The following is a 19,535-nucleotide window of genomic DNA, read 5'->3' on the forward strand; positions in this document are numbered from 1 at the left end:
CAGTACTGATGAATGCGTGTTGCAGTTTGCAGAGGCACTAAGCCTGCCATTTCTTTGCAGAGTATAATTATTTGTGCATCTTAATTGCCTAGATCACTTCTGCAAACAGGACATGAAGTTTTAAATTTTGAAGTGCCTCTGTGAGCTTTTGCCATAGACCTCAGTGATATGAGAAGTTCTGCGTGCTTTAATGCATATGATTCCAGTGCGCAGAGCACGAAGGGTGACACGCGTGGAGCTTTGCCTGGTGGAGGTTGTGGAGCCTCCACCGTTAGAGATCTTCAGGAATTTAGACGAACATCTGTCAGGAGTCATATAGGTTTAGCTGATCCTTCCTTGTCACTGCTAGATGGACTAGGTGAGCCCTCACAGTCCCTCCTAATCCTGAAAGACAAGGAATGGGAATGGGCTTCTGGCTTGAGGAGACATCTGCAACTTCACTTCCCAGTGCTAAAATGAGTAAGAAAACGTTACGTGTTTATAATCATCAGTGCACTGAGAAAATCAGTGGAGTTTGCAGTCAAATGAGGTTTTTATGTAATAAATCAATGGTGAGATTTGGAAAGAAAGGATTTGTGGTTCAGATTATCCCGTTTATGAGAGCTTCTGCTTTGGCTCTTTCAGGGTTACAGCTCTAGCATCAGAAGAGGAAGACTTGTGGTTCTCGGTTCTCCCATCTTCTAAGTGATCATGTGCTTGGAAGTGACAAAACGTTTTTGGCCCATAGGTGTTGCAATTAGGAATGTAGGTTTTGGGAAACGGGATTTGCACTGGCCTTACAGCATAGTTTTATGTTTAAAGAAGGGGATGGAAGACTGAAAATGTCAATCTTTCAGTTACTTTTTTTGAAACTGGATTGGAATTTAAACAGATTTTTGAATTACAAGAATTAATCCTCAAAATAAAATGTTTTATTTCAAGTTGAAGGGTTTTTAGTTATTTCTTCCCAAAATTTGATTTTGGCCATATTAAAAAAAATAAATTTCCATTATTCAGAAAGAAACAAGTTCTGCTTCTACACTGTATAACCTAACAAAGATGGTACACAGGAAAACTGGCTTGGGACATAGAATAAGAAAGCATGCCTGTAAGGTTTTGGCACTTCTTTTTTATTTTCTATTTAAACATGATTAAAGAATTGGTATAAAAAAGAAGTCTAATGAAAGGAAATTGGGTACCATCAAATAAAAAAACCCTGATGACAGATAATTGCCCACTGTACACATTAACTGTTTATGTAAGGGAGTTGGGTGCTGTTACTTGCTCTCATGACACGCTTACATATATGAAACACTTTTTATTAAAATCACTCTTCACAAGTCAAATGGGAAATGTCTTCCAATGTACATATAGTAGAGCATTATGTCTTTTAGCAAAAATAAAACTGTTGCTACTGATTATGTCTTAGACACAAACAGTTCACAGCGGAGTCCTAAATGTCTTAACTCATGATGGTGGCAATTTTTAAATCAATCATGACATTAGAACTCCTTTTGGAAAACTTGATTTGCTGTCCTTATCTGTCCTTCTTGTTCTCTTTTTGTCTCTTCAGCTCCCATGCCTCCTTCCCTTATCTGACACTTGTAAATACTTGTTCAGCTTTCACAGCCAATGCTGGTTATGACTACAGTGTAATGTGACAGTTTAACTTTTTGATGCACTTACTTCCTGCTCTGTGCTCTCTGTTGCTTTTTGAACTTTAGACTCTTGAGGGCAGCTCGTTTTGCAAGCTCACTAATGCACAAAGACACCGTTCCAGACCACTCTCTTCTAATAAGTTTGAGGGATTTGAGAGGTATCTTTTGGCAAATGTTTGGTTTTGGATTTTGCAAATTGCTTTGAAAGCGTGGCTAGCTAGCCTTTTTATGGAAATACTGCACCATGAACTACATGTGTTAAATTGGAAGATGTTAGGAAGGACAGCTATTCTCTCATGCCGACCTGGAAACTGTTTTCCTGAGATTTCATGGACGTCATATGAATTAATGAAGAATTAAAGCTTAACGTTTAATTTGCTTGGGTTTTGTAGTCATGTTCCTTTCAGCTTGCATGTTTTTCAGTATCCTTGTCCATCTCCTAACTGGCTTTCCAGCAATTTAGAATATGAATTTACATTTAAAGTAAGCTATGGATTCAGGCATTCATTATGATGTTTATGTGTGATATTTACTATTCCCCTGTCCTCCCCTTCTCATTTCCTATATATTTCCAAAAATATGCAATGCTGAACATTTTTTAACTTTCAGTCAGCGTGGAATATTAAATTGTCAGTAAAAGTTAACATGAAAGCATGATTTTAAGCCAGCAGGTTCACTTATGGAGGCATAGTTGTATCTGCACATACTAGCTCATTCCAAAATAAGCAGAATCACAGAATGAAATACCGGACACATTGGGAGCGAGATTCCAATGCAGACAACCAAGAATTTCCACAAAAATGAGGTTTGGGGGATTTCTGTGTTTTAAACTCTGTGTGTCAGACTCTGGAAAGGCACTTTGTGTTACAGAAGCTACGCGAAGGTAGCTGGAAAAGGGCACTTACTGCTCTGCCTACGCTCAGGATCTGTCTTCGGGCAGAGATTAGACAGGGTCAGCCTGCTAATAACATACTCCGTTGAGACGTGTCATTTCCATTAAAACTGTGTAGCATTGAAGAGCCACCGATTCCGTGCTGGTAATTGGCAATTTGGCACTGCCTGCCTTCCTTTTCTTTCCTTACCACCTCTTCGGTAAAATAAATAACAACAAAAAGGCAAAAATAAGTAGTTTGAAGGACTGCATTAACAATGGTTTAAAAGTATGAAGAAATTGTTTGTGTTACCTTAACTTGCAATTTTCAGACTCTGCTATGCTTTTTTTCCAAACTCTGGCCACTTCAGTCTTTTCTACACCCTTGAGTCCATTTCTTGGTAGTGTCATCTTTATCGCATCATATGCAAGACCGATCAAGTTCTGGGAGAAAAACTACAAGTAAGACTATCCAAAAATTTTCTACGTTTGTTAATTGTAAAAGTTTTGCTCTCATTATTTTCATTGCTGGAGGTATTTTTCTTTCTGAAGATAATCCTCAAATTGTTGTCGGGCATGAGAGGTTAATCTTTGAATCTTGATTCTGGTGTTTTACTATTTCATGGTTATTTGGTTATTTCTGAAAATGTATTTAAACAATTGTCAGTAGGTTGCAGATGAGGTGTCATGTTGCATTTTTTGTGCAGGCATACAGTAATGAAGCTGTGGGGAAAAAAAAATCAGTAAAACTCCCAGTTGTCAGCCTTTTTTGTCTTGCTAGCTAGTGTTAGCAACTAAATCTGCGAAGCCTTTGGCACTAGAAGTCAGGCTGCATTAATATATTTTATACTAGCCTGATTAAATGTTACTATTTGGGATGTGGCAGGTAACTCTCATAGTGAAGTGATGATGAGTGTGCATTGTCATTACTTGCTACATCTGATCTTGGAGTTTGACTTAAGAATTGCTTGGGTTTTGTCAGATTTTAGCTGCCATTCATTCAGTTTGACAAGGACGTAAACGTAGAATATTGAAAAGGTTGAATAAAGAGCTCTTCTGATCCTTCTACCCAGTAGGATTTGAAAGCTCTTGGTAACTGGGATCTAATGGGCTCCCAGCAAGAGCACAGGAGACAGGGAAACGCTTCCCTTTCCGGATGATGGTAGTTTTTGCAAGGAATGAATAGCGGCCTACAACATTAGGGGCTGGATTCAGTGACTAAAGGGGGTCCTTTGAGTCCTGTGCTCTGGGCAGAGTGAGAGCTCTTCACCACCTACTAATATGTAACCAGACTTGGAGTAACTTATTGCAGCTGCAGAACAGTGGTTTGAGGCACAACATGAAAATTGTATTGGCCAAATCAGGACTTGGCTGGACCGGTGCAAAGTGCCATACGCTCACTACACTTCTTGTGTACAGTGATGTATCCGAGCACCTCGAGGGAATTCAAAAATAGAAATTACAGTAATTGATTTTTCCATCTTTTAGGGGAAAGGGTCTCATTAGTTTGAAGAGTTTTAATTTTGTTTGATTTTGACTTGTGTCCGTGAGTGAATACGTACTGACCTGTAAAGAAATTATTCATACAAAGCCAAGTCATATAAAGAGACTTTGTATTTGCTTTTGAATATTATGAGATTTCTGGAAACCCTTTGAGGGGAGCTGAGTTTTGTACGGGGGGGGGGGGGGCTTGTCAACAGGTTCATTATTTCATAAGAGTGAAGTTGAGGGGAGTCATAGAATCATCTAGGTTGGAAGGGACCTTTAAGATCATCAAGTCCAAGCATGAAAGTCATGGAAAGGCAGGAAGCTACCACAAATCCCACAGACAGCTTTACATTTTTGGACAGAAACTTTGGACAATATTAAGTAGGAAGTGGAGATTTTAACATCTGCTACATTTTACTTCAACCAGACCATTTTGAAGGCATGTGGCTTCCTTTCTAGGTACCAGTTAAAGAATCGAATTCAGTTGTAGGCACATCACTTCCATATAGCTAGGTTAGTGTAGAATCTGTAGGTTATTGTAGATGGAAATAGAGGATACCATTTTCATTTGCTTTTGATTTGTCTAAGACTTTTGGGATGAGATCAACAGAATATATTCAAAGGAAATTTCAAAAGATGGTGCTTGATGCTTGGTACTTAAATAAGGGGGGGAGGAGGAGGGGGCGATGTGTCTTATTTTCATCAGTACAGACCACCTGTGACTCCCACTAAGGGAAGTGAAGAAGTTAGTGCTAATAATTTTTGAAAGCAAGGCTAATTATTTTACCCATAAACTGCAAAACCCCAAGTCCAAAAAACCCAAACCCTTTTAATACTTTAAACCACCACTACACGTCCTTTCAAAATAAGCAGTAACTACAACTTTGTCTTCAACATGAATTCTTAAGTTAGACTTTTTTGCAAAAATCATACTTTGTTGTTTGTTAGAAATTCTAGTGTATCTTTTATGATCTTCTCACTTAAATCATAAAAGCCACAACCTTGTCCCTCAAAAACCTTTCAGAAGTAGAAAACAGCCATGTAGAAGATTCAGATAGTCATCAAAGTGAACTAAATGTTTGCCTGAACCTGTGGCATCCCACGATATGCACATTTAACGACTCCTCCTAAATTTAGATTCATTTTGTCTCTATCACTTCTGATTCTCCTTTGCCTCACTTCCATTTCAGTATTTCATTGCTCACGCAAAGAACTGACGAGAGCAAGTGAGCATTGGACTGAAAAACTTCTGGGTCATTAAAGGGACGCAGTGAAAAGACAGAGAAAGGCAAAGGAAGGGAATAATTTTGTATTAAGAATAGGGACATTTTGTACAAAATACTTCAAAATAATTGAATGAAGTGAGATGGGCCTTGCCTTACTGCTTAAATCTCGACCCTTCAACATCTAAAAATTCAAAGGCATGGCATAATTGCTTTCTTTTAGAGCTGTGGAATTAAATAGGATCGGGAAGTTGAGCTGGATGGAAAGTTGTTCTGGCTCCTGCACTGCCCTGTCTTCAGGCTGCAGTGCCCTGCGGCCAGATGTGCACTGAGTTTTCAGGTGCTGTAAGACAAAACAAAGCAAACAGATGGGGAAGTTGGGGGTTAGATTTCCTTTTTGGAGTGCATTGACAGTTTTGCCAAGTTCAGCTCAGGGTATTCATGGAAAGTCACAGGTTCACTCCGGTACAGCCTGAGATATGCTCATACGATGCAGAAACTCTGGCAGATTTTTTTTGCTATTTCCATATTCAGTGCCTGTTGACAGACCTGTTTTGCCTAGAGAAAAACTACCTTCAGTGTGCTTTATATAGCTTTTTTGTTTTGCCTGCTTTGCATCCTCATTTTCAAACACTTCCTTGCTCTATTGATGACTACATTAAATTATCACATTTATATTAGCTACACAAAAACTCATTTATATGAAGTTAGAGGTAGTCAGTTCCGTGTTTTGTTTTTTGGTTTGTGTTTTTTTTTTAATAATTTAACCTCTTAATTGGACTAACTGAAAACAATTTTGACAAGCAGTCTAGATATCAAAATATCATGGTTTGTTTTCCTCCCAAGTCATAAATTAGGTTGCTTTCTTAGACTGTTGTTTCTGCTCATCAGCATACGCACACTTCACTGCTATCAAGCCAACTTCATTTTTCCTTTGTTTCACTTAATAAAAACTTATTTTTGCATCTCATTTGGGCCAACAGTGTGAAATCAGATGAGAAAAACCCTTCCGGTTAATTTTCCAAAGTGAATCCAAAGTTGAAGCTTTGGACATTAGCAAGCAGAGACAGTACCATGTTTATTAATAGAGCCGGGCTATTAGGCCTGTAGACCAAGTGGTGAGCAACTGCTCCTTCTGTTCTTTAAAGTGTTAATTTGGTTGTCTCTACCTGCTGGTTTTTTGGGTGCATACATACACATCTTGCATTTCCAGTGTTTTTTTTAGTCCCATTTTTTCTGCTGGCTAAAGAGGAGTTTGATTCCTCAGGTTTCTGACCAGGCATCTGCCACTCTAGATGATGTGAGCTGGAGCTGAAAGTCTTAGAGAATTAAGATGATGGCTTGTTTGTTTTTTCAAGGAGATGGAGGAACTCAAGTGGGGTAAAAAAAAAAAGATTCATAGATTCATTTTGACAGTAAGCAAACTGTGAAATTCCTAGCAAGCTCTTCAAAATTCAGGAATCATACTGTGCCTGTTTGTGCTCTTGCAGTGTGTGCACAGAGCATGGGTGTTCTTCCCTGCAATCAGCAGATGCTGTTTGTTTATAGTGTGCACTTTGGTATTCACAGTGTGCGGAGTCTAATACGCCAATACATCACTGAGGTCAGGGATCTTTTGGGGAGAAAGGGAAGGGTGACTTTAAGAAGAAGAAAAAAATAAGGCAAGAAGGAAGGTGTTTAAGAAAGAACAACTTCTCGTGCAACCACTTTTTTACAGCTTTTGCTGCCATTGTTGTTGAAAAGAGAGGTGTGTGAAATCAGAAGGCTGGTCTGCTGTTCATGAGCTGGCTGCCTCGTGGGAGTCCAACTATGAGAAATTTTCTTTTTTCAAGGAACAAAAAAAAGTTTGATGCAACACTGTCTTTGTCCGGCCATTAGCCCGAGTCCTGTTTCCCAGTTTGAAGAGTCCTGTTTTAGTCTTTATTTTCACAGCTGTTGGAATGATTAGGCTGTAGATGTCAGAGAGAGAAAAGGAAATAGCAGTAAATCTTGTTTAATGTATAGGCACTTTAAAGCATAAAGTGTTTGTTCAAACGCTGTTGTTCCATTCCTCGGCTTTGCTTTTTCCCTTAAATGCTTTGTCACACTGCAGCCTGATGCTGTCCCTCTCCTCCCTTCCTCTTATCTTGCTTTGAATCTTGGATAAGGGGATGGACAGAACAGAGTAGGAAGTTTACTTTCATTCCCCAGTGGGTCTAACCGCTGGATCACATCAAGCAGCCTGTTCTCGGCTGCAGCTGTGACTTGTCCCCGCAAACAGCAAATTGCCACCAGGAATCTGGAGATTTTGCTGCCTACAAGCTGCTCGTCTCTCTCCTGCTCCTTCTTTCTCTTCTTTCTTGGTCATCTGGTTCAGTGCCTATTTTTGGGTAAGGCACAGCTTGCCTTTGCTTTGAAGGATCTCGAGTGAATTACTGTGTGGTGGAACTGAGTTCGTTAGGTGTCTCTAAAGAAGCTGTTATTAAATTGCCAGTTATCTCAGAATGGCATTACTGGATGCCTCTCCATGTTTGAGGACGTGTGAGCAAGCCTTTCTTTTCTCCATCTTTTGAAAAATTGTATCACTGTGTTATTGTCCCAACCATTGTGGTTTGGATAATAGGCACCTGTAAGGTTAATACAGCTGGGAACAGGGGGTGAGGAAAACCTGCCCTGCCTCAGCTCTAGTGCAGCTGGCATTCTCTTTTTTCCTACCAGCTCACTTAACCTGCCCGTCGTGGACAGCCTGCAGGTGGAATGGGAAGAGTTTTCCCAGTGTAGACGTAATTAGGTTTGATGCCGCATTATGCATGTTGGTGGGAAAAGGAGTTGTCAAATGTACCCGTCTGCTCCCTCCCATAAAATAACAGGCCTTCCCCTTCCAAATGCTTATTTTTTAACACACCATAGTGCATCTGGTTTCCCTGTGAGCCTGGTCATCTGTTACAGCTGCTAAACCCCCTCCTCTGAACACAAAACATCATTCAACCATAACTGTCCATGGGCCTTGTTTGGGAGCTGCATGTTCAGGCCTTTCAGGTTATCCTTTTTAGGGCCAGATTATTTTTTTTTTCAGTATTTTCTTACTATGTTGTTTGGTTTTTCACATGTTCTTAGACCTCCATAGTGGTGATGTTTACAGAGGAACAACTGGAGCAGATGTTTATAGTTCAGTAATGCCTTGGACATTGATTTACAATGAATACTTTAAAGAAAGGTACATTAACCTTTGAAGTCAACAATTATAGCGTAACCTAAGCACAGGAGAATCTTTTTTCCCCTAATCGACAGGAGTTAGTGTTTGCCTTATTTCCTCAAATATCACTTCAGAAATGTTATATTCTGACTACTGTCACTGCCCGTTCTCCTTACTTAGGGTTCAAACTTCTCTGAGTACTTCCAGCCACTTGGCATGAAAGCCACATCGCAGCCATGAGTTGTACTGTTCATTGCAATCATTTTAGTTTCTTCTGAACTATTTCTCTTCCATGGTAATTTTTGTGTTTCTCTCTGGCTGCTTCTATTTCTATATTGTTATTTATAAGCTGATCAGAAAGAAGCACTGTATTCCAGTTGTATGACTTTAAAGTGTACTGAGGTTCTAGTTCCTTTGTTATCAGCTATTACTCAGTTTTATGAATGCTATCCCCTTTGATGACTGTGGCTCTTTTAAGAGAGGTCTTCACTGAGTTGGCCTCAGGGCTCCTCCAGGCTTTCATTGAGTGTTAAGTTAATTTAGAGCTCAGCAAAATATAGTATAAATAAGTATCAGCATATAGATAAAACCAAAATGGGTGCTTATTAGCGCCTGGGACTTACAAGTCAAAAGAAAGAGGACCAATGAATGAACATTTTTTAGTCGTAATTTTTGGTGTGTCGTCTTCAAATCAGAAGGGCTGCCTGATCGTGTTCACAAAGCATGTGGAATTCCGTGAGAGTCTTCCTGGAGTCTTCAAAGGGATTTAGATCCTTGAGCATCCAGCCTAGGCTGGTACTGGGAGATGCTGAGGCCTGGCTTGGGTGCCCTTGGGTACAGCATTCCTGCTGACTGTAGTGGCGCTCCCTGGCTGGCAGTAACGCGAAAGCTGAAATGTTAGCAAGTTGCTGCTATTTTTCCTTCATTACTCTTCTTGTAACTGGCAGATTTCCCAATAAAGACTTTTTTTAGGGAACAAAATGCTTCTCTATTGAAACAGTGAGTATAAGCTTGTCTTTGGGAAGCTGTGCCCTATTCTCCAGGTGCATGTGTGGCCGTGGTTCTGGCATTGGGGGAGAGAATAGAGAAAACCAAAACATTTGAAGAACAAGGAACACCTTTGTCTGTATTTCAGCCTTAGTTCTTCATGAGGCCTCTGAAGTTATGTGTCATTCATGAGACTCGCTCATCTGACTGTCTTCTCGAGGCCCTTCCATGTCTCCTCCCTGCTGCAGTGCCTATCTGCTGTACATCTTCACATTGCACACCACCAGTACTGCCTACAGACTTGTACCTGCAATACTTGCCTGGTTCGGGACTCTTTAATCCCTTTTCAGCAGGTGCGTAGGGATTTGTGGAGTGACAAAGCCAGGTCATTCAGATGTGGGAGGTGTTGCTTCAGGTAAAGCCCCAGGTGAAAAGAAGCCCTACTAGAAATTACATTCCCCTCAGCGTCTTGAACTGTGATCTCCACTGGAGTAAGCGACCCTGTGTGCTTGTGTGACCCATTGGCCACTTGTATGCACATCTCCTCTCCAACCCAGTCCTCACCTCATTGCTTGGCTCCGTGTGTGGAGTCACACTGAACTGGGCAAATGTTAGGGCTGTCTGGGAAAGGATGGGTGAGGAAAACCAAGCACCTTTAATCACATAGCTCTGGTATTAAAATAAGTGTTTTCTGAGTTGCCAAGAGTTTCACACTGAAGGGAGGCTATACAAAATTCAAAGTTGTATTTTAACTGTTTGGCAGTATCTCTTTAACTGGTAACATCTCCTCTTCTCAAATTTTGCCTCTGGCAGTCAATAAAACAAATTGAGGCTAATTGAATAGGAGCCATATGTGTGATAATTAATTGGGAGTGCATTCTGATTCAGTGCTCTCTAGTTCCCTGCCGAGTTAAAGATGCATGCACAACTCCAATTCACTGAATCATTCTAAGAGGACAGAATAAAGACAGAAGGGAGGCATCAGAGAGGGAATGCCTGCTGAGGCCAGGCAGGAACACAAGCAGAGATCAAAACCACAAGCGGGATAAATGAAAAGGGAAAGGGATGGGCAAAAAAGGAAAAGGCATGCAGTGAAAAATCAGAGAGGGTAATGCAACAGACATTGATAAGCAGGAACTCAGACCAATAGAGGAAAAGAAATCATGAGTGTGATGGAAGAGGACTTTTAAAGATACTTGGAAAGGAAGGCAGCAACAGCACGTGAGAGAAAGATGAGAATAGACTCATAAATCAGAAATGCGAAGCATATAATATTTTAAGGCTTGTGTGGATATACAGTGGCACTAAAATTTTATAAGCTGTTCATCTAATACTTAGCTTCCAAATTATGTAAATCTAATGAGATCAAGTAAACTCGTGAAATTTCTGTCACGTCAAGTATTGGAAACCTGTTGAAATGGATTGACTGAATTTCCATAAGAATAAGTGTTCGCAGCAAGCGTTCACCCCATTCACTTGGATAATATAGATCACCTCCTGTTTTAGATTTAACTGAATCAAACATTTAGGGACAAGCTGAGGTTCGGAGCACTAAACTCAAACCTTCCATTCAAGAAGATGCTTACTCAAGCAACTCTTGTCAGGATGTGAAGACAGGGGAAAAGCTGAGATCACAGATGAGATGTTCAGCAAGTGTAACCATTCTAACTGAGGTGATACATAAGTTGTGTACAAATAGCAGCAGGGAATAATTCATGCTACAGCTTGCTCAAGTCCTGGTTGTCTTCTGATGTACAAGGGTATGTACTGGACCCAAATTGCCTCAGGGCTTATAGAAGCAAAATGTACAACGTCTCTCACTTCTTTCTGAGATAACACAAAATGCAGAATTATGTGACCATTGCCACTGAGAATTGCGTCTGAAGCTTTGTGTTGGTTGGGACTAGGTAAATACTGGATGAACGCTGGAGGGATTTATTATTTTTTTTTTAATCCTTTGACTAGCAGTGTTTGCTCTCAAAATACCAGAGATTTTTTTCAGTCTGAAGAGTATTGTAGAGACTACCATAACAACTGCTGTAAATGATTAATGCTCTCAACAGTCCTTGCAATGAAAAAACCAGAGGTATTAAAAGTTTTAGATTAGATTTTGTACAACTGCAAAGTAGCAGTAAGATATTTCTTGTTCTTCAGTGTAGTATCACTGATGCTGCACTCGCAGGTTTATGGCACTGGAATGGCTGCTTGGTTAACTTCTGTTTTGCATCCCTTTACCTTTTGGTGGGAAATATGTATATGGAAAACCCTATAGTGAACTAAACTAGTATTTCAGACGTAAGCTTTCTTTGTAAGACATCATTCACCAGTCTTTTTCTTATTCTTGAATTTCCTCATACTTTCTTGCTATCTCTACCTCCTAATTTTATTTTTAAGAAGTCATCTTGAGTCTAGAAGTGACAATTAAAATATCTTAGGTATATGCCACTTTAATATTGCAGACTGAAAAAGCCTAAGAGCACTTTGTTATCAGCAATAAAGAATATTAAGAATGAATTCTGAAATGCCTTCCTGTCCCTTCCTTCTTTTACGATCTTTGAACAATGTAGATGTCTGTGTGTGGAGTAAAGGAGGTAAACATCTTGGCATCATTTGCTGAAGCAGCTCCCAGCATTTTGGTAATTCTTTTTTTGCTGTCTGATCTCGCTCTCTTTTTCTGGTGAAAACTTCACCAGGATATTTCTCGTCACCTCCTTTCTATTCTCCAGGTCCCTACAGTTTCTCAGGCTTTTGCCACGTCATTCATGGGCCCATCTGTGAGCGCAAACCCCAAGTGAATTAGTCCTGCAGAGCTCTTCGCTCAGAACTGGGCACAGCATATAGTACCTTTCCTGTAATTGCATTGGCTCATTGTTGGGAAAACCAGAAAAATAACACTCACCAGCACTACTTCAGATGCATGTTTTTGTGAGTAATTAACACATTTGCTTTAAATTAAAGGTACCTCTGTGAATTGCAAACAGGGAGATATAGCTGTGATGCAGGGTCCAGTGCTAAGCCCCATCCTTAAAGGAACGTCAGCGTCCCAGCCCTTTTCCACTGACACAAGACTGAGCACAAACATCTCTGTGCAGTTGGCATAATCTTTCCATATATATAAAGCTTCTTGTATTACTTAATATAAAATATCTGAAGGTAGTGACTGCATGTCGTTTAGAAGAAAAAGCATACTCGGACAAGGGGAAAGAAGTAGCAAAGTAGACAAATAAGACAAAAGTGGGAATATTGATGACATTTTCGTAAAGCATCAGTGAATATTTTAAAGTACACAGATGCTTAAATGACCTAGCTTACAAATGAGAGGTGAATCTCCCAGCTAAACCTTTGAATGTCAGAGCACTTAGGTGGGCTGTTTAATCCATGTTCTGGCACTCGGCTTTTGATCTCAAATTAACACCTCTCATTTGCATCCCTATTACTGCAGGAGCACAGAAATCTCATCTTCAGGAAAGGCTTCAGAGTATGCCAAATAAACATGCTCAGTAGGATCTCAGCAAATGACTGCAATTCTGATTTTTACACCTACTTTAAAACAAAAACCAAAAAAAAACCCAAACCCAAACACACCAAACAACACATAAAACTCCAAAACCAAACCAAGAAGCTCTCTGAATGAATTATAAAAACCTCTTTAAGAAAGTAAAGAAAGCCTAGGAACAGGAAACATTATTGATAATAAGCTCTTCCTGTGTTTTAAAAGGATTCTTCAATAGCGCTGTCTTTAACAACTGGAACTTTTTATACGCTAGCCCTCCCCCAGTTTCCTAGTGTGCAATCAAAGCCGCTTTTTATTATTGTTAGATGAAACACTGGAGCAGTCAGGGAAGGAGGAGACGAAGAAAGCATGAAAAATAAAAATCAGAGCAAGTGATCAGAAATTGCTTTCATTTTTTAAGGGATCTTTCTTTATTAACATGATTAAACCTAAGGCATATCTTTCATGCAGCTGCCCAGAAAACCTGGGCATGGTTATGCACGAAGGGGCTGTCAGCACTGAAATCATTCTGCGTTTTAGATGAAATGGATTTAAAACTACTTGGGCATCCTCAGACTTCCAATTAGTACCATCGTTTTTGCCTCTGGTGTCCTTCAAATATTCATGGATGCCTGCTTACTCTGCCATCTCCTCGTTCTCCCTCCTGCCTCCCTGTCGTAGCCTACTACTGCTACTGTGTTTTTAATGCTAAGCCTTCCGTTTATAGTGCCAGCAGTGTAAAACATTCACACGGAAATGCTGAGGATTTTTTTTTTTTTCCAGACTCCCATGAATAATCATAGGGCTGCAGCATAGTAAAGTTTCTCTCTGTTAGATTTGGCTGTTAGATGTCATGGAAAGACGGATTAAAATTCATTGGACGCATACAAAGAAAAACTTTGGATCTACCCTAGAAAGGCATCTCTTGCATCCCCCAGAGGAGAACTGCTTTTCTTTGGTTTGTTCTCTTTCAAAGTAGAGATCCCCTCCTTCGCAGCAGGAATTATGGAAATCTTGAATTTGTGTTTTGGGGCAAAACCCAGCAACAGTAAGGCAGATAGATAGAACAGCTGCAATTTTATTTTCGTCTTCTGGAAATAAGCACAGCAATGATCTTTCTTTTTATTATTTTTTTTTTTCCTCCTGCTCAATTTGCCTGATTGTCACAATCCTCTGTATGTTCCCCAGGCTGCCTGAATCCCCCTCAGTCTTTATTCTACCTTTCTAGGTAAATTGGGAGAGCAAAATGAGAGAAGAAAGTCTTTCCAGCTTGGAAAACGAGGCAGTATTTTTGGACAAGGGAAGTATAGAAAGTGACTTCATCCTTTTGCAAAGGGAAGCGATAGTTATAATGGCATGAACAGTGCTACGCAAACCAGTGGATTATCTCAGTACCCATGTAAATGCTGGATTAAAGAACATGAGAGAGATATTTCAGGAACGAAGCAGGATGTTGACTTTAAAATTGCTGAAGGCTTAGCTGAAGACGTTCAAACACAATCACTTGCTCTCTAGGGCAAGTGCCGAAGGACCTGCACTCAGTTTGCATAGAATAACGCAATTCAGGAAGAAATCCAATTACTCAGCTAATTATCACCTTGGATGAGTGGTAACAACCGAATTTAAAACAAAAGGCCACTAGAGGAAAGCCCAAATCACCCACTGGTCCCAAAAGTTCACTTTGAGAGGTCCTAGTTCACAGTGCAAAGCCCAGGAGTAAAGGCATTGCTGGTTCGATTGTTAGGCGCAGTTTAATGCTATGCAAATTCCCATTGCCTTCAAGAAAGTACAAAGATAGCTTTGGTTACTAATAATTGTGGAAGATTTTTAAAGTCCAAAGTGGATTACCTGACTGAATTTATTCAACTAAACTAAATTTCGGGACAGAATTTTGCTATACAAACTGTCTATATTACCCTCAGTTTAAAAAAAAAAAATTAAATTAAAATTATGCTTCAAAATATCTGTGTAAAATAGAGGGTTTCTGGTAGTGTCTGAAAAGGTAAATCCGTTCTTGTCTCATGTCCTGAGGCTTGTGCTTTAGCTGCTTAAGCAATTGTTACCGTGCTTGGAATGGAGGATAAAGCCGCAATGGAGCCTGGTTTTGTTTTGTTAGAGAGCTGTTCTGTTTCCTTCCCTTCTTCCCAGTCAGGCTGCATTACCCATCTTGGAGTGTCCTGAAGCACTTGTGATTTTCCCTGATTGTTTCATGTATCTTTCTCTCAAACGGAAAAAAAAAAAAAGGAAAGAAGTGGAGTCAGAGCTGCATGCTGGGCAAAAGGATTCCTACTTATTAGAATTTTCTGAAGTATTGCTTGATTTGTATGGGTCTCAATATGCCTCAAGAACAGAAATGCTTTATAGGTTGGTAAAAAATTGGGGTAAAGAACAGTATTGACTTGTACCTCATACCGCCACACGGATTTCAGAGGGACTGAAAGTTAATAAGGAGTCTCATAATCTTAAAACATATGCATTTGGAAATCAACAGCGTTTCTCTGCTGAGAATAGAAAATTGATGGAATTCTATAACCTAATCTTTATGCTTACTCTTGCATATGTTCCAATTGCAGGTGGATGTATATCAGGGTAGAAGAATTCTGACAACCTTTTTGAAGTAAAATCGTTCTTTATAATCTGAACTGCTTAGAAGGCCCTCCCCCTCGTTGCCTTGTTCTGTTGCATAGGAAATGAGAATTGCAGTTACAATAAACTGAGCCAACCAGAGGCAGGAATATAAATAATACATCAAATAAAATGTTAATAATGTACTAGTATTAATTACAAATAGTTCTAATTAAGACTCATATTCTCTCCAACTGTACTTCTTGCAAAGTAAAGAACATGCCTTTTTAAAGCAAAAATCAGTTGCTGGTAGGGAGTAGAAGTAAAGCAATTCTGTTCCTCTTCTGTCTACTACATGGAAGCCTGTGTGCAATTTTTCTGTTGCTCCATTTTCCACAATTTTTGGGGGGAGGCTGTAGAGGGTGGATGAAAAGATTCTAACATTAAGGACATCAATGTCATCCTTCTCTCAGTTGGCTTCAGCATGAGCTTATACCTTTAGCTCAGAAACTTCCAACCTTTTAAATAACTTGTATATTGACACACGGAATCCTGGGAGCCAATACTGTGATGAGGACATACAGACTCCCCGAGAGTCTCTGCTGTGCTTCAAAGACAACATTACCCTGGGTTTACGGTATCCTTTTTCAGTGTTACTTAAGCCGTTCGAAAGCCTCCCGTATAACTTATACCCTCTTTGCTGCAGTCTTCCTTGGGGCACGTCTAAGTTCTTATAGTGAGTAGCTGAATTTGGGCTAAGTTGACTGGCCAACCATCAACCCCTTCAAAATCTCCACCAGGCTCTGCAGTCCCCCCTGATGAGCCAGGCCCCAGCCAGTCCCACCTGGCCACGCCGCCCGCGTCACAGTTTGACAAAGGACACGATGCGGATGTTGCCTGTGTGTGTCTCTCGGTTCCCGTGCCAGGAGAGATGGTGCCTTGGCACTTTTCCCCTATGTTGGCAGGCTGCTGAACAGATGAGACTCTCACTGCTGTCACATGTAACCTTATGCTGACTGTGGTTTAGGGCAAACAGCTTTGTCTTTCCCTATTTTCTGTTTTAACCCCATTTTCCGAGGAATGGTAATATTTACGTATTTGACTGATAGGCCTTCTGCCAAGCCTTGTAAATGAGGGCAAAACTTTTGAGACAGTGTTCTTAATGAAGTGTCCTGAAAGCCTAAATCACCACTGCCAGAGCAGTATTTCAGGGAAATTTATATTTATTGTAGCGTTTCTGTTAGCCAGGCTTTCAGTTGTACCCCGAAGGCTTGGGAGATGGATGCTTCGGAGATGATTTGGACTTCTGGCGTTGAATATCCCTAGTCACCACAACGAGCACTCATTTCTGTTGGACACATGCTTGCCCACTGATTTATTTGTTCCTTATTTTCAGGCATCGTTAGTGTCTTTTGTTACAGGTAGGAATAAAAGCTCAGTCCAATCTACCTTTTAGTTGCTTTCTGTTCTGTGACCATTTTTCCCATGGTATTTATATTCCACCGCTACAATGAAAATACTGAGTAGGGAATATATCACGCATAAGGGAGACAGAGTTACTGTCTGTATGGAATAAGACCCTGTAATTTACTCTTTTTCCAGTTATAAGAATGACCAGAGACTTTCTCGTTGCTGCCTAGCTAAATATGAAACTTAAGTGATTTTTTCTGTTGTTTTTCCATAGATGTTATACACCCACAGAAATATTTTCACACAATGAAAACCCTTTGAGTCCAGCTGTTTCTCTTAAGCCTTAGAAGGGGAAAAAGACTGATTTAGGGTTTTCTGTTCACTGTTTTGGTGGCACCTGGCTTATGTGCTTCTGGAGCCAATTCAATTTTTTAAATATGTAGAGTTGTGTATTATCATAGATGCCAAATTCTGAATGGACTCTGCCCCACGAGAAGGAGAATGGGGAAGGAAGAGTTGAGGAAAAGAAGGAGGGGACACAGACACTTTTGTTTTGTGTGCTGATAAGGTACAATATCAATACCAATAGTGAACTGAAATAACTACATATGCCTACTTGGAGCAAACAGATTAATGTATTAGAGTGCGAACTGCATAATGATATAAACGCAGAATGGGAAGATACGTTAAAAAGAAAATAAAAATGTGTTTTGGGGAGATTCTTATTTTTAAGAAAAGAATTGTCTGTACAACCTGTCTTTGTTTCCAGCACCAAAAGATCGGACCATTCCAACACCAGACTGGCATCTCAGATCGAAAAGGATGCAGGTATGGCCTGGGAGTTTGGGTGTTTTGCTTGGTTTGCCAAATGTGATATATTTACACAGTCGAGGCTTTGCCTGGGAAGCTAAAGAGATGCAAAGGTTTTAAATGTTTGTGAACAAACCAGAGTGTTTTAAAGTGTAGCAGAGCATCGGTTTAAGTCGTGTGAGTTGATGAGTCAATTTGCTCTTCGGTTACGTGTAGCTGATCAGATAGGTGCTGGGCTGCGAATTGCTTGGTTAATCACAACATTGCTGGTTGTGCGGAGCACGCAGCAGACACCCTAGCCAGACTCGAAGGTCAGCCGTGGCGAGGAAAAGGTTTTGGGAAAAAGCAGCAGATTAATAGTGCCCCTACCGCTGAGCACTTTGGGCTGACAGGTATCTCCTCTTCCCTGGAGAGAAACCTTTTTGCAGAGGGGGGAAAGGGAAATTGGAAAATTTGCAGGAGGGGGTAAAAGAAAGGCACAGGGAAGATGGGGGGCTGCTTCTCTGGATTTTTGGTCCATTAAATGAGCCCCAGTCCATGGCAATGTAAAGCGCCTTCCTGGGCTGCACCCAGCGGTTCCTGTGAGAGTGGGAAGCGAGACATTTTTTTGGCAAGTCAGTGGACACGGAGAGCGTGTGGTACCTTGGCTAATGCTCTTCAGCACCTGGCAGGACGGAGCCCGTTCCAGGGGAAAACAATACCAGTGTTTCGTGCCAAATCGCAGTCCCACTGAGAAGCAGGGTTTCATACATGGGTTTCTTCCACTTTAGTGTTCTGCAGCTGATTTTATTTTACCGCTGACGTGTCAGGGCCTTGTATGGTGGAGGTATAAGTTTACATTGTAATTATTGTTGTTATATTTTTATCCCCCTACCTTTTTATCCTTATCTATCACATCAGTAGTATGAACAAATACGCGTCTTCAAGCAGAAATGGGTTTAATGCAGGTGTCCAAGAAAGCAAGAGGGGTATTAGCAGTTTGAGGCGTATATAGTGCTCTTTCATTGTTTATCATTCCAAGGCAGGGAGTTAAGATGTTTCTCCAGGCCATTCTGTCATTTGATAGCAATAACTTTTGGCATTATTATATATGCTAATAAGTTAATTATGTTTGAAAGCCCATAGCTCAAGCAAAACATTCCTGTTGTGTGTGTGCTTAGAAGATTCATTTTATGAGTTATTTAGATTTTGAACAAATATACTCCAGAAGGTGTACAGTTGAGTATGTCTGTATGTGCATATGCATCTGCATATGCATGCATACCAGGGCTGGATGCACAGTGGCCATAGGGATGAAAAGCTGTGTGGTAACATGCCCACTCCTCCTCTTGTACTGAGCAGCAATTTGTAAAGGAAGCCATACCCTGTCATCCTCTGGGGCTTTTCTCCATGGTAGATCTGCTCCTAAATATGCACGTAGATAAATATGCATGTGTACTTCTGTACATATATATCCGCATGCGCTCTCATGTATACAAACACACCTACAAGATGTTTGCTTGCACATGTATGTCTATTCAAGCACCAGCGTTAAAAAGTGTAAGGGTGCGACGCTGATGCGATATAAAAATAAAAGCAGTTCTCATGTCAAGCATCTATATTATGTAAAAGATTACAAGCTCAAGATAACACCACGTTGGATTATGTGGCACTGTGTTAGCATTTATGAAAGATTAATTCGCTTTCACGGATCACCATCGTTAAGTGCTAATTCTAATCCAGTTAAATGCCATAGACCTTTATGGGATGAGACCTTTACACTGTGATGAAGTATTACTTACCTGGACAGTTGGTCCAAGTGATGTGTAACTGGACAGCTGATACTATTTTTAAAGAAGTGATAGCAATTCTAGTGGTGAACGAACCTCGTTTCATA

General features: G+C 40.3%; 1 protein-coding gene across 1 annotated transcript in view; it reads left to right on the top strand.

Moving 5' to 3' along the window:
• PCNX2 (pecanex 2) overlaps positions 1-19,535 on the top strand; it is a gene marked incomplete at its 3' end in the record, with an annotated part of 160,028 nt that overhangs the window by 102,055 nt on the left and 38,438 nt on the right. The window contains exons 23-24 of the mRNA XM_082480798.1: positions 2,841-2,970; positions 17,619-17,677. Coding sequence (XP_082336924.1) covers positions 2,841-2,970; positions 17,619-17,677 — 189 coding nt within the window. The remainder of the gene's footprint in view (positions 1-2,840; positions 2,971-17,618; positions 17,678-19,535) is intronic.

This window comes from Vanellus vanellus (genome assembly GCF_965231255.1).
Source record: "Vanellus vanellus genome assembly, chromosome: 3".
NCBI lineage: Eukaryota > Metazoa > Chordata > Aves > Charadriiformes > Charadriidae > Vanellus > Vanellus vanellus.